Below are 15,726 nucleotides of genomic sequence, written 5' to 3'. Positions count from 1 at the left end.
CTAAAAGGTTACAAAAGTAACCTTCTGGCAACACTGCGGCTATCTGAATGCGTGATTCCGGCGTTTACCCGTGGTTCCCCCAACATGTCCCCCTGGTGGGTCCACGGGTAATTTTTTTTACCCGTTGTCCCACCGTTCTGAACAGTTTTTGCCAGTGGGTCTACGGGTAAATTATTTTAACCATAGTCCCACCGCACAGTGGTAAACGTTGCATGTCACCTCATATTCTTGGAAAAAAATCGATAAAATAAAATAGAAAGTCTATTCTTTTTTACATCAATTTTAATTAAAAAATAATTGGAAATAAAATAAAATAAAATAAATTTTCTTCTTGGAATAAAATTGAAAGTAAAGGATGATGGGCACAAATGTATGGAAAGTGGTACCAGCTCCAATAGCCATAACCAATATATATTTCAAAAGGCCTTTAGATGTAGGAAAATGTCTGCTATGGGGCCAGTTCTAACTAATAATTATAGATTTTTTTATAATTATACCTAGGTGACATGCAACGTTTACCACTGTGCGGTGGGACTATGGTTAAAATAAATTACCCGTAGACCCACTGGCAAAAACTGTTCAGAACGGTGGGACAACGGGTAAAAAAAATTACCCGTGGACCCACCAGGGGGACATGTTAGGGGGACCACGGGTAAACGCCGCGTGATTCTCGATGTATCGGGGAATCCCCGAACATTGGGTGGGACGGCGCGGCAGAATGGAACGTTTGTGAATCGTTTAGTTTTGTAAGTCATCCTTTTCACTCTTGTCGAACGATACATTTTCTATCTATCTCTCGCACGCTAGTGCGTCAGTAACGCCGCACGTAGTTAATGAATAAAATCAAAGATAAAGGGAGGACCAATGAATGTGGCTGACAGCAATGACAGCGTAACGTGAACTATATGTACATCTCCTCAGCTAGATTGACAGATTTGCTTAGAACTTCTAAGTTAGAAGTGGCGCCCTCCAAATGAATATAGACAGAAATTGTCTCATAGTTACGGTAAAGGTACTTTTGTTTGTGTATGTAATATTGCGAGCAAGACAAGGTGGATTTATATTTATCTGATGTGTCGTGAGTCGTGACGTGACGCGTCAGAACTGTATCGGTTCCATACATAAGCCATCACAACACAACACGTTACGCACTAGTGTGAACGTTACCATCCTACTAATATTATAAACGCGAAAGTTTGTATGGATGATGGATGGATGTTTGTTACTCTTTCACGCAAAAATTACTGAATGGATTTTAATGAAACTTTACAATAATATAGCTTATACATCAGAATAACACATAGGCTACAATTTATAAACATATTGTTCGAAATACTAATCCTGCGCAGACGAAGTCGCAAGCACCAGCTAGTACTAAATGTATGAAACCGATACCGTTCTGACGCGTTGTCAAGTCACGACACATCAAACAAATATAAAACCACCTTTACAAGTGTTGTTGTTTCAAGATCGCTTGAAAAATGCCATATAGATATAGATAGTACAGAGTCAGAGGGCGCGTCTACACCATATTCGCAATAAAACAATATGTACCTACTAACTACCATGCATGAAACAAAACTAGATACTGGTCGGGTCATTTCTGCGCCCCTTCAGGGTCTGCGCCCTGTGCCTGGGCACCGCTGGCACCGCCCTAGTTACGGCACTGGTCACTAGGACGCATAGTTTCCGAGGATTAAGCGAAAAACCGAAAAGTGGTACCTTTAAACCCCCCTCTCCCCGCCGGCTCAAGGGCTAAGGGCGGGGACTTTTGCTATGTTCACCACCTAACTAGGCTAAATAAAGTCCCGAGGTCAGAAATTGTGTTCCACGGATTTCTCTCTACACCGTCGTTAAGGCATTCATTGACTGGACTACTATGAGTCATGTCATATTGAGATTTTCCTTTCAAATTATACAAACTATATTGAGATGAATACCCCAATGACCCGAATGGAGCAATGTTCACGGAGCGACTAATTGTAAGACAACTGAATAGAAATCAGTTCATTCATGACGACGTTATCAGTCAGCATGAGCTCGTTGCAGTCAATAGTTGTCGGAACTATAGTTATGATGCAACAGGTTCAGTCGTGGTCTCTATCTAGGGCTGTCAGCCGTGATATATTAAATTGTTACTGTTGTTGTTGATTTGAAAGGGTTAGGTTAGCGTTGACACGACTTTGAATAATTTATTAATGTCCAGTCCAAAAACTTTAGTAACACATCTCAGGACCGTGAGACCTTAGCATGGCTCTTAACAAAGCTAAAACAGAGAGAAATAGTAGATATGTCTGAAAAAAGGGTTTCGTTGAACCGTATTAAAAAAAATTAAAAACATTGAAAAGTAAATAAAATGCCTGACCTCCAGATCTACTGGCTCTGAAAAGTATGATATAAACTCTCAGATTTATTAAGACCATTAAACATAAGATTTATCATTTTACATCGCCATGGTCATCTCAAAGACCCTAAGCATCTTCATGAATACATACAACTGTCACAAGGAATAATGACATTGCTCTCAGCAAAACTGACACAATGTCTTCGAATTCATCAATCACCACGAATTCATGACACTAGGGTTTGTTATGTAAGGAAACATTAATCAAATGTTGCCGGAACTAGCTCATGCAACAGGTAACGTGGCCTGGACCCTAGATGTATTAGGGCTGTCGCAAATTATAATTTGTTATCTGTATTTGCATGCAGTTCACATGTACGAGTAACGCGATACCATTTGCTCTTTTTGTAACAAAAGTTTCTTTACACCGCCGGAAATAAGGTTCAAGGATTACACATTTATAAATGGGAACGAAATATGTTACGTTTGTGCCTAAATAGAAGTTTTATATCGTAAAAACGTTATTTTTATTTTATTTATTTATTTTATAGAAACCAACAGCGATACATTGAAAATGTTAGTTATACGATTTAGACTGACAGTATAGCCAATGAAAGGTTTCCCTTTTTATAAAAGTACATTGTTGTTGGGAAAAAATATGAATAAAAGATGTTAAAAAATAAATACATATAATGAGGTATTTTAAAGTGGTGATTAGCTTTTTACATGATTTAGATGTTTAATTCATTTTGTCAGCCCTACGACCGCTCGAGTTCGGAGGGAAAGCGCGCGCACGTGGTATATCATTCGGATCCATATCTATCGCACGATATGCGCCGTATTGTTTTAGCGCGGTTATGTAAGCGCTCACGCATGTAACATCTGCGAAACCCTTTAGAGCCAATTTGGTGATGAGTTGGAGAAAGCTATTGTAATCGTAAGTTATTGTTCCTTTAGTTATTTGACAGACATACGAGTACATTCAGCATCTGTCGATAGAAATCTCATAGGTACGTATCCATCTAATATTAGGGGATTATTTAAGTGACTGTTTATGTAGACTGCATTTAGAGCTACATCACAACATCATGCAATCAAACTAAGTGCTCACATTCACTTCAGGCTTTTCAATTCTAATGAGTCATCAAGTAAACATTGAGTCGCTATAAATATCCCTGAAGGATCCGCAACGATCATGCACTTCGATTGCGGCCTATTACGTCGGCCTGCACATGTAATTTGCATTTACTTAGTGTTTATTTTGTCACGGAAATTATTGCGCATCCTTAATTTATGGATATTAGAACGTGTGCTGTTGAGCAAAGTCCGACTCGAGTGGAATATTGTAGTGGGATCTAAAAGGAATTAGTTAAGTTACAGCCTACGCGCTAGATCGCGAGTCTTCTATAACAATAATAAATTAGACATTTTAACTACCTATCTTACAACCTTCTTAGATATGTACTTAACTTTAAAACTGTACAAATAACTACGTCTACTAAAGTCTACTGTTTGCCAATATAGGCTCAAGGCCATGAGAAAATTGCATCACTTATTGATTAGGCTTTCAAAAATGATTTCGTCCACAAAATTATCGTGAAGTCGCAATTTCATTGCCAATGTCTACAGCGTGTAAATTGGTGATTTTGTATAGTTCATTGCACTGCGTGGCAAATGGTAACCATTTTGTAACCCATTCTTATTACTCGTACATGTAAAGCCAAAATGTTTTTGTAAAACTTTAGAATTTGTTTGTAAACAATAACCTACCCTTCAAAAAGCTCCAGCCTTGAATAATTACACTATGGTTACTTCGAGTGTGCTCGCAACTAGACGCGCGAATAAAGGCAGCGCACGCGCATCTATTCGATGCATAATTCAGCGAAGACGCAGTCAGAGTAAATTGACGCAGTACAATCGTAGAAAATACTCATTAGCTCAGTGGGAAGCGACGGGGCCGGACGTCTGGCAATTAGCATAACAAATAACATGAACATAGTTACAGCATCTTGATAAAATAATTTCGAATAGTTCTCGTATGAGCTTTTGATCAGAAATAGCCGTACACGGTATGATTGAATCCGATGAGAAAAGCTTGATTTCTCGATTTTAATTCATTAGAAATATAACTTTATCTTTTAGATTAACTTTTAAAAAAAATAAAACCGACTTCAAATGCGTGAACACAAAAAAAACTAAAAATTAAAAATATTGCGTATAAAAAAGTTCATCCCCAATTTTCCACCCTTGGGGGTGAAATATTTTCTTCAAATTCGCATGAAACCACCCTTTTGATAATACCTATTCAACAAAAAAATAATCGTTCAAATTGATTTATAATCGGCGGAGATATTGCGTATAAAAAAGTTCATCCCCAATTTTCCACCCTTGGGGGTTGTTTCTTCTATTATTAAATTTAAATGGGACCACCCTTGAGGTATTACCTATACGCCGAAAAAAGATTTGTTCAAATCGGTTCATAATTGGCGGAGTTATCGCGTAACAAACATAGAAAAAAAAAAAACATACGGGTCGAATTGAGAACCTTCTCCTTTTTTGAAGTCGGTTGAAAAATATAAATAAAAATCGTTTTGCTACCGGATGCATTTATCAGAATTCAATGTCCAGGACATCACACCTTACATTTATAGAAAATTTATAAATAAAAAAGAGTTGTTTTTTTTGCTGAATGAAATTACCTATTTAGTAGGACGTACCCAAAACGTAAATAAAATAGTGGTAGTAAAATAGTTCGTCACTTTTGTAACATTAATAAAACCTTACTTGCTAGTTCAACAAAGAGGTTTTGGTAATAACAACGTGAATAAATATTTTTATATGTTTAGGTTGTCATACACGGTAACGGTATTTCCTCATTACAATACAATACAACTCCATCGGCTATTAACCCACAAACATATCTATAGTGAACGTGAGCGCATAGCAAACAGATAGTGGTCATAATTGCTTACATTATAATCATCGTAAATCAATTTAGTTAATTAGAGAAATTGTTATATTAAAATTTTATGTTGGAACTAGTTTAACCGATTTGATATGCTACATATTTTTAGGAAGTTATTTTATAAAATGACTGACTCGATTAGTTTACACGCGTGTTATTATAACTAAATTTAATGAACCTAAAAATACGAGTCAGGCAACAAAAAGTTTTACTACCTAACAAGTGTGTCAAAAAGATTTTTTATTTTCTTATTATGTATGACGCCGTTATGTACAATGTTATGAACTCGTACAATGACGATGCTAATACAATTTAATGGATGATTAATATAATATTGTACATAATTGCTGGAGAGTTTACGAGGATGGCAGAGGTGCGGGCTGCCGTGACCCGCACAACGCCAAGAGCAAAAACTAGGCCTGTCAACTGATCAGTAATAGTTAAATGATAGAAATTCATTTCATACATTACCCTCAACAACCGTAACTTAATTAATCATTATCAAGATCAAATTGATTGATCAGAGGCTGCTGAAAACTAGTGCAACTTTGATTTATTATTTTCAATCTTTACCTTAACAGGAAAGAATCCTACCTATGGCAATGACAAATAGTGTCAAGTATTTATTGTTATAAATAATACATTAATTTATTTTAATTTCGAAAAAGAATTTCCATATTTGGAATATAATCAATTGTTATATTTATATTTATAAGTTAATCTCAGTATATTTTTAAATTCATAAAAGTATAGATGAAATAAATTACCTGCATCCATATAAGTGGCAACCCTATTAAACATTTGAAATGTTGGAATCAATTGTGTTGTTGTTTTCGCAATCGTTATCTGCTGCATGGATCGAGACGCTTTGTAAGGAGTATCGAGAGGCGTCTAGCCGGGAGGATCAAGGATGCAAACGAATGTAGTTATGAATGCGGATACATTTTAAATTGCTTTAGAACGGCTGTAAATGATGGTATCGGGAGGTCAAAGGGTCACAAAATAATATTAAAATGCAAAAGTAATGTCATCATACGTCTGGCTGAAACTATTTCACGCCGAAAGTGTGGTTCTATGGTTTTAATTTTAGTATTATAAAAAAGTAATAACTTATGTTTGAAGCTTATTAGTTTTTTACTCTAGTAACTAAGTCCCCAAATGGTATGTTGTGAAGAAAATAAATAATTTTATTGTGAGTTGCATAGCTCGCACTTGGTAGAATTTTTTATTGCATGAGCTTGTTATACCTTAATACCCCATAATACCACCAGTATCTTGGTACCATCACGTACGTTACTATTATTATGTAGTGACGAACGATTGCAAGTAAGATGCACTTACGCATCCGTTACGCAAGGCCGCGAGCTTCGGCGCTCCTTCGTGAACAGATTTGGCAACACAAGTGCGTAGATTTAGCTTTTACGCGATAGTAAATTTAGCAGAGGATTCTTAAAGTTATTTTTAATAAATAAGTACGATTAGTTTACATAACTTACTAAAACATATAAAAGCTAAAAAAGAGTACGTTCAGACTACGTGAGCTTTTCTTTAAATATTTTATCAACTAATATTCGAAAATATGAAGTGATCTTTTTACAGATATACGATGAAATAATATGGTTATAATTATGTGTGAATTACTATAACCTATAACTCTACCATTGGAAATAGGATGCGTTAAGCTTCGATTATGCAAGTAGCCGCGAGCTTTGCCCCACTGACGAAGAGCTTTAGCAACACATTCATGCGCTTTTAGAGCTTTTGACGCACCTAGATAATTTATTGCAGCAATGTTCGATGTAACCGTAATTAACTACAGAATACTTAGCATTATGAAGTTAAAGTTCGTAAAAGGAGATTTAATGATAAGCATATTGTATGTTTAGTTCAAATAAAGCCAAAGAATCGTGATCACCTGCAATTTATTTGTAAGCGCCGGCATCAAACACGACAGCGCACTAAACGGAGCGAATTAGCTCACAAACACCTATCTAGTACCAACTGTGTTTCGTGATGCATTGTGCCTAGACACATGCAATATGCCGGAAAAAAGCCATTGTGCGCACAGTAGGTCGTGCGTGTAGGCGGGCCCACAAAAACAAAATAGATCGAATGTCTGCGACTGATACACAACTTTACAGTTATCCTGATGTGGGTATTTGAATAAGAATCAAAGACCATTGTCATTGTGGTATTTACAGCCAAGAGTTCAGAACATTATAAATGCAGATGATTCATGCAATCAATAAAATGTTCATCGTCTTGAGCCAAAAATTAGCGGCTTTCAGGTGAAAACAGTGTCTTTTGTTGATTGTTATGAGTGGTATTGTTTATTTTGCTTTACGCTATTCATATTTTCTTGAACTCGTTGTAAAATGGAGAGTGTGTAAATTGGAAGAATATTGTTATTTATTTCTGTTGACTGAAATTCTGTTAAACAACTTTCTACATTGGGACAAGGTCATCCCAAAGCTTTTCTCTGATCCCTAATCAACGTCAAATGTCAATAGATAGATATGTATATTAACCAATACATAGTTACTACAGCAACTGTAACAACAGTAACAAGAAACACTTGTATGCATAGAATTTAGGCGGCCTTATCACTGAAAAAGATCACTTCAAGGTAACCTTTAGTTAAAGGACAATTAATCTTCCTTGTCAGAGCTTAACAGTAACTTAATTTATTTGTCATCGTGAGTCATCATATACAACAGTAATCAACACTGTCGGTCACAATCAGTGATGACTGCTTTATATGAGCCGTTACACAATTGATACCTAAAGGCCGTTGAACCCTGATCTTTGCGATTGTCAGACACCGATGTGTCACATGACTGAACAATGAATCTGTAAGGCTGTAACGGATCCCAAAAATGGGAGCGCGTTAAAACGGGATTAAAAGAATTGATCGTCAGGACCCGATACCGTTGCGTGTAATGTCTCCTGCGAAGTACAGTAACGGTTATTTTTACAGTTACAGTGTTAAACTTGTTTATTACCACTATTAATTTTACAAAACACCAGTGACATAGGTACCAATCATTTTATTGAGAAGGGCTTGGCTCGCATATTGAAAGAATTCTCTGAAGCAATATTATGTTTTAGTGAGTAGTACCGACTCTTTAGATTATGTGATGTATGAAGAAACTTAGGATCTAGGGTCCTAATGAAACAAAGCTCTAAACATCAAACATAGTTTAGTTTTTACAAAAAAATATTACAACTAATGAGAAATAGGGATAGGATAGGAAGCTTTTAGTACAGATCCTGTTCTTCAGGTCAACATACATGATTACAAGATTTTCAGGTAAATGTCATTGTGCCATACAATAAATGAGCCAAATTATTAGTCGAGTTCCGTACATGCACCGCTGAATAAAATAAATTTGTAAATACCGTTACAGAAACAATGGGCGGTTATTGATAACTTTAGCAAATATTTTTGAGCATTGTTTCGTGAACATGAGACCCAATTTTGGCGATGTTATTGTTTGTTCTTGTTTTCAATAATACAAAATTGAGAAATATCGCAAATGGTTCAGCCGTCAAACGTTTCTGACCTGGTACGTAAGATTTAAATAGTAACATAAAATATTTATTTCTAAAGACCCCTTTAATTTCTACTAAAATAATACAGATAATAATAATATACTTGGATTTTAACCTGAATTGTCGTTTTAGTATTCTGAAATGTCATAAATATTTACAGTTAAACCTACTTGTTCTTAATTAATACTTAACGACCTGTATACTTACATTATCTATCGTGATTTTCAAAATAAATGAAAATGGATAGAGGTTTGTATAGGTAGTTTGTTTAAATTTTAATTTCACTAGTTAACTATTTAAGTAGGTCATTATCACAGTAGAAACCTTCGATTAAATTATGAAAAAAATACGGTCTTTTGTGACAATGATACCGTTGAAGTTTTTATACAACTACCTGCCTACAGTCACTGACGATGGCACGGCAAGACATTGTTTTCCAGCTACATTCTAATTATTGACTAATTACTGCCACTCGGTAATTAAAGGAATAAGAACGTAACTACAATAGTAAACACAACGCGGTACTTGCGATAGACGTAGCGAAGAGTTTGTTACCTACAATATGTAGGCATACATATAGGTATGTTAAAGCTGACACATACATAAGTAAATTCCATCAATCTTACCAATTCTAGGTAAACAGTTTTTACGTAATTACGTGATCTGATAACGAAATTATAGAAAACATGTTTACCACGAATTGTTAAAAGTTGTAAACAGATTTTTACCACTTACGGTCATCAAGCCAAACACTGGCATCTTAAGCAGTTTTTTAATAGATGTGTTTTGATGCACCTTTTTATGGGTTTTAGGTAATTCGGCACAATTTACATAGTACCATAGTCGGTCACGCTCAAGCTGCGTTCCTATTAGATCATTACCTACACATTCTATAACTTACTAATAAATTACCTACAGGCAGATAAGTTTTATGCGAAAATACGTTTTGTCTGTCCTTTACCTTTTCACCGCTAAACCATTAATTTATGAATTTTTAGTAACTTGAAAAGGGATTCAAGACTTTTTATAAAGCGAATATTGAAGTGTAAATCAAATCAAAATTATCTTTATTTGTATAGACTAATTAAATTAGTACTTAAAAATAGTCAAATGCTCTTAAGGAGCCTATACATGTCTCATTCTTGTTTTGCCCTACCAGGAAGGGTACCTGTAGGTGAAACAATGTTTTTTATGGGAAATATGTATAAACTAGCTGACCCGGCGAACTTTGTTCCGCCTTAATGGCAATAAATAAGCAGACTTTTTTTTATTTCGAACGGGATAAAAAGTATCCTATGTCCTTCTCCTGTCTCTAAACTACCTCCCTGACAATTTTCAGCTAAATCGGTTCAGCCGTTCTTGAGTTATAAGTGGAGTAACTAACACGACTTTCTTTTATATATATAGATTAAAAGTACCTAGTTTTGGTAAGAAATAAAGAATCAGGAGATGCCCGCCAGACTTTCTGTGATAAACCAAAATTTATCCTGTTGTCGTTTAAAAAATGCTACGAAGCTTAGTACCTACGTACTTTTGTAACAGAACGCATGTGTGACTCGGCATATCGTGATTCTTGTGATGTGAAGATTGAATAAAATTTTGTTTTAAATTGCACGCTATTGTAAAAAGCTAAAAACGCTAATCGATGCTGCGTGGCTACAAGATGTTCTATTATTTTATTGTTATTGTAGGAGCAATTAAGATTTTTATCTTTCACTTTGAAGGGCTCCTTAAGATATGTTATTATGATTACAAACATTAAATTATAGGTAGGTACCTAATGTATGATGAACTAACATTACAATGAAATATTGGCAGAAAATTCAGCGTGGCAAGAAGCAGGCATGTTTGATCCCGATGCGTAGTAGCGTGGTAATTCGCGTTGAATGCAGCGGGTTCGAATCTTGGGCCGAGTTATTTAAAAAAAAACCGTGAATGAAAAGTAATTCTTTGTCTCAAAAACATGACAGTGGATATGTTGTCTTCTAAAATATATGTTTAACTTTTTAATATTAATTATAGGTAGGTACCTAATGTATGATGAACTAATATTACAATGAAATATTGGCAGAAAATTCAGCTTTGGTTTTAACGGCTTCACATTATTATGACGTGGCAAGAAGCAGGCGTGTTTGATCCCGATGGCGTAGTAGCGTGGTAATTCGCGTTGAATGCAGCGGGTTCGATTCATGGGCCGAGTTATTTGAAAAAAAAAACCGTGAATGAAAGTAATTCTTTGTCTTAAAAACATGATAGTGGATAACAATGTGTTGTCTTCTTCTAATATACATTTTTATTTATGTTTTTAATATTAGAAGAAGTGTCTGTGGATCTGACACTGACTGATTGGATTGTTCTTGCAGCAGAACAATAGTGGAGGCTTCTGTTATACGATTCGTCAGCACATACTTCAGGGCTAGACATCCATGAAATTATTTTTAAAAACACCCGTGAGAACTGATTAAGATTACTTATTAACCTACGTTTGTGATCTAAATAATATGAAAATATTCGTATATTTAGACACCTAGCTAAAATATTTTGAAAGAAATTGCTATAATTAAAATAATAAAACTTTAAAGAAACAAATAGTAATAATTACGAATATGAAGTCGCAGATAAAAATTCTGATTCTAATTCAGATTCAGCCTCCGGCTAGTTAAGGCTTATTATAACATATTTAAATCAACATTAATGTTTTTCACTATGAACCCTCTTTGGGATTTGTTTTTGCTGCTCATTTTCGCATTAATTACTGCAAACATACTCTGAATTAAAAACAATGTTGAGTTAAAAAACACCATTTATGCCTCTGAGTATCATTGTTCATCTGTGGTCATCATACGTGTCCGACACTTCCTACATTGTTTATAATGGATGCTTCTCACAGAGCCACTTATCTACTAGACTTGTTCATGATAATTAGTCATGAAAAAGGTTTATCGTTGGATCCATCTTTCGTGATGATGTTCTAATCATATTTTATTATAATTAAGTACTCCTCCTTCCTGCGGCTTTGCCCACATGCATTTAATTTTGTGATCAAATACCGCGGTCATAAATTCTACGAGTGAAGAAATCGATTCGAATCGATCGATATGAGTATATTTAAGAAAACAAACCTAATTTCTATTAAGATATTTTTAAATAACGAAAGTTTTATCAGGTCAATTCATCAACATCTTTTTCGTTAATGCATTTGTTTTTTCTTGCAGCAAAATAATGGTATTCTCATAAAGATATCAAATCCTTCATCATTTGAATCTTGATCTTGAGTATCCGTTTCGAAACTGCATTCATGCTCATTTAAGTTTCATTAACCGTACGATAAGCACCCCGACCAGGGTTACTCTTTCGACATCAGCAGTCAGCACAGACCCTACAAAAACTGAGTAAAAGCTGACGTTACAAAACTATGGTTTATTCAGTAATAATTAGGTTTAACGACTTGTGAAGGGCACTTAAATTGGTTTAGTAAAGAAATAGCTAATGTTTGACAATAACGTAAATATTCCGCCAATGCTTAGGTGTTTACTTATTCAAATTCAAATTCATTTATTTTGCAAGTATTTAAGTACTTGCAAAATAAATGTATAAGAAGCTCTTTTACATGTCCCAGTAGGACTTTAACCCTACCACTGCTTCGGGACAACAGTGTCGTGGGTATGTTCCGTATAAATCGTCGTTGTTATTTAAAAAATGTTGTGGGTATATTCCATAGAAATCTTTTGTCAACGTGTAGACTTCTGAGTTGTTAGTTTTAATAATTACTAAAATTATATTCCAAATTACATGTAATTTAAAACTTCACATCCCAAGGTGACTGACTCCTACATGTCATGCCCATCATTGTATGTAAATAGATTTGATAAATTTCAAAATTTAAGAAATGACTGATTACGATAATCAATACTAACTAATAATTCTCATAATATTCTATCTATTTATTAAAAAAATAATTATGATAAACGTTATGTTATAACGTTAAAAAAATATGTAATGAAGTCATAAAGTATTTCTACGCGATATCCGATAGATGTGGATAAGATAACTTAATTTATGTAGGTACTTATTTTCTTATTACATATCATCTAATTTCACACTTTACGAACGAATATTAAGTGCGGTTTAGTCTAATATTAAAAAGTTTTTATGTAAGGATTTCGTAACTGAGCTAAATTGTAAATACGAATCATAATAATATGTTTAATTATTTACTGTTTATGTTTATTTTAAATTTTAAATTAGGCAACTCTTTCCTCTGATAATTTAAAAAAAAAACATCTTGCGGGTAGCTGAAAAAAACTCACCTTATACTTCATTGTGAACCGCTAACGTCCTAAACAAAAACACTGGCACACAAATTTTCGAAAATAGAAAAAAGTTTTGATTATTTTTATTTTTTTATGTCACTCGTGTACCAATGGCGTGTTTTCCCGCGTAACCCGCGATCTCGCGCATGCGCTCGGTGCGGCCGCGCGGTTATGCCTGAGCTTCACCCGGCGCGGCTGTTTTGCTGCCCCGCCATTGCCCGCCATGGAGCGCGATGCGGCAACGGAACGGTCCCACAGACTAAGCACCTTCCGACACCGCAAGGTGAAGGTAAGGCAAAGGTGACAAGATGCATTGCCCAAACCGCTCCACTTCAGTACGTAGTGAAACTAGACGTTGCAAACAATTTGCTAATTCAGTAGGCTGTTGATCAAGGGATAATAGCCGTTTATAATCACGAACAAATTTCAAAAATATTGTTTCACAATCGGCGAAACTTTGTTTCAGAATGAAAGGGCTTGAGCAACGATTAGTAGAAAGTTGAAATTTCATACAAAAAATAATAAAGCTGCAACAAAACAATCGTGCACAATTTTGAAATCCTTAGTGAATTTTATTAAGGTAAACTGTCGTGGGTACTATACTACTTCTCGACCAATAAACTTTTTATGTTATAAGCTAGTTCCACTGGAAATTATTGAAATATTTTATTAACAAAAAATTATTGAATTTTTATAACAGTCATCATAATGGTAAATTTTACGAGCATGAACAATGATTTATTATTAATTTATTACGACTTTTCGTTTAATACAAAAACTTTATTGACACAAATAATAATTGGCATGGTAGGACACATACAACTTCTAAAAAGTCGGCGTCTGGTGGCGTCTGGCTGGTGCTACGGTCTACGATCCTTTGCGCTACGAAATGTAGCTCGTAGTCATCTACTAGTCTACGCATCAGATAACATTCGTAGCCGTAATATTATGTGAGACTCTCCCTGTCAGGAAAAACTAGTGTTGTACAAGTAGGTTTTTTTTTAATTTATAATCAGACTTTCAGTAGGATTATTTTTTTAACTTAAAGTTAAAAAATCAAGTGTCAAAAACAGGGCCATAGACATTAGTTCTGCATTAGTCAACTAGCCATAATAAAATTATAATTATATTATCAATAATTTCCTGCATTTCGGTGTTATAAAAACTGAAAACTAAGCAGTAAAATAAAATAAATTATGATGAACTACGATAACAATAAAAAAATTGTCAAGTGCGTGTCGTGTCACGCGCAGTGTAGGGTTCCATAGTTGTCGTTTTCACAATATATTTCAGAAGCATTAATTACTTCATCTAAAGTTACTTTTCATATTTTCTTGAAGGTATTTTTATTAGGTATGAAATTTTATAATAGGTATAATGAGTTAAACGACTATTACTCTTATACTAACTGATCATCTACAAAAGCACTATTATTAATTATGAATTTTTCCAGATTTTTCAAGCCAACAGTTAAAAGACCTATCCAACGATAGCCCCCACGATGGGGTAGAAGATGAAAAAAATCATCCCCACTTTACATGTAGGGGAGCTACACTAAAAATTTGATCAAAATACATACCTCCACAAAATTACTCTGTAGTGCCAACAGTTTCCAAGCAAAACTTCGGACGGACAGACAGACAGATGGACATTACGAAACTATAAGGGTTCCTTGTCAGAGTTGTCAGGCAGGACAACGGAACCCTAAAAAGTGAGATGAGATCATGAAGCTACAGATAAAAATGGAGGCCACACTCCGAATACCTACTTGAAGCACAAACTAAGTATCACTATCTCGCTCTCTGTGGGCAGACTCGCTCTTTCTAAATAAACAAAAAATATAAAATTGCTCAAATTCAATGAAACCAATGTAAAATCTTTATTTCTTGACATAGGTATCATTAAAAATGATAAGTGTAATTACTGGTAAAACTTTTAGGAAGAAATTACTGTAAAAAATGTGAAAAATGTTTACAATGATCCAATGTCGGAAATCACGAAATAAACACTTACGCGTGGAATCTTATGTCACTTCCAGGACACCACGTACTACCGCAACCACGCACTACAAAATTTTGCACCAATTCTTGTGATAAAACAATGATTATTTCCTGTAAACAATTTCAAACGAAATTAACTGCTTAATAAACAAAATAGTAAACAACCGCCATGATGGGCCGGATTGGGCCGATGTTGCCACATGGTACCGATTACCCAGGAATTGGGATTGTAATTCCCTGATTCGCCAACACATTAAGCCTAAATGGCCGACAATTTTGTGATTTTTTATTTAACTAGGTAATCTTAGTTTCAAATATTAATTATTTTATATTTGTTTAACTTCTGAAGCCCGATTACGGTAATTTTTAACGTCAACAATCCAGACACGCTTCTCGATTCTGCGATACGATTGGTCGTTCAACAGCGTACGTCAGCTGTTTTGACCAATCGTATTGCAGAATCAGAAACGCGTCTGGATTGTAGACGTTAAAAGTTACCGTAATCGGGGCTCTGATTTGGTTAGTGAATTGGCTATTTCGAAGAATTTACAA

The 15,726-nt window shown here is 34.9% G+C and overlaps 1 protein-coding gene across 1 annotated transcript in view; it reads right to left on the bottom strand.

Annotated features, from left to right (window-relative positions):
• LOC135073417 (neprilysin-4-like) overlaps positions 1 to 13,192 on the bottom strand; it is a 64,792-nt gene extending 51,600 nt beyond the window's left edge. Inside the window, exon 1 of the mRNA XM_063967597.1 lies at positions 13,172 to 13,192. Within this exon, the coding sequence (XP_063823667.1) occupies positions 13,172 to 13,183 (12 nt within the window). The 5' untranslated portion in view covers positions 13,184 to 13,192. The remainder of the gene's footprint in view (positions 1 to 13,171) is intronic.
• Positions 13,193 to 15,726: the final 2,534 nt, after the last annotated feature.

Source organism: Ostrinia nubilalis, chromosome 7, assembly GCF_963855985.1.
Source record: "Ostrinia nubilalis chromosome 7, ilOstNubi1.1, whole genome shotgun sequence".
NCBI classification, from domain to species: Eukaryota; Metazoa; Arthropoda; class Insecta; order Lepidoptera; family Crambidae; genus Ostrinia; species Ostrinia nubilalis.
Note: the sequence above shows the minus strand (reverse complement) of the source record. Positions and strands in the feature narration are given on the sequence as shown.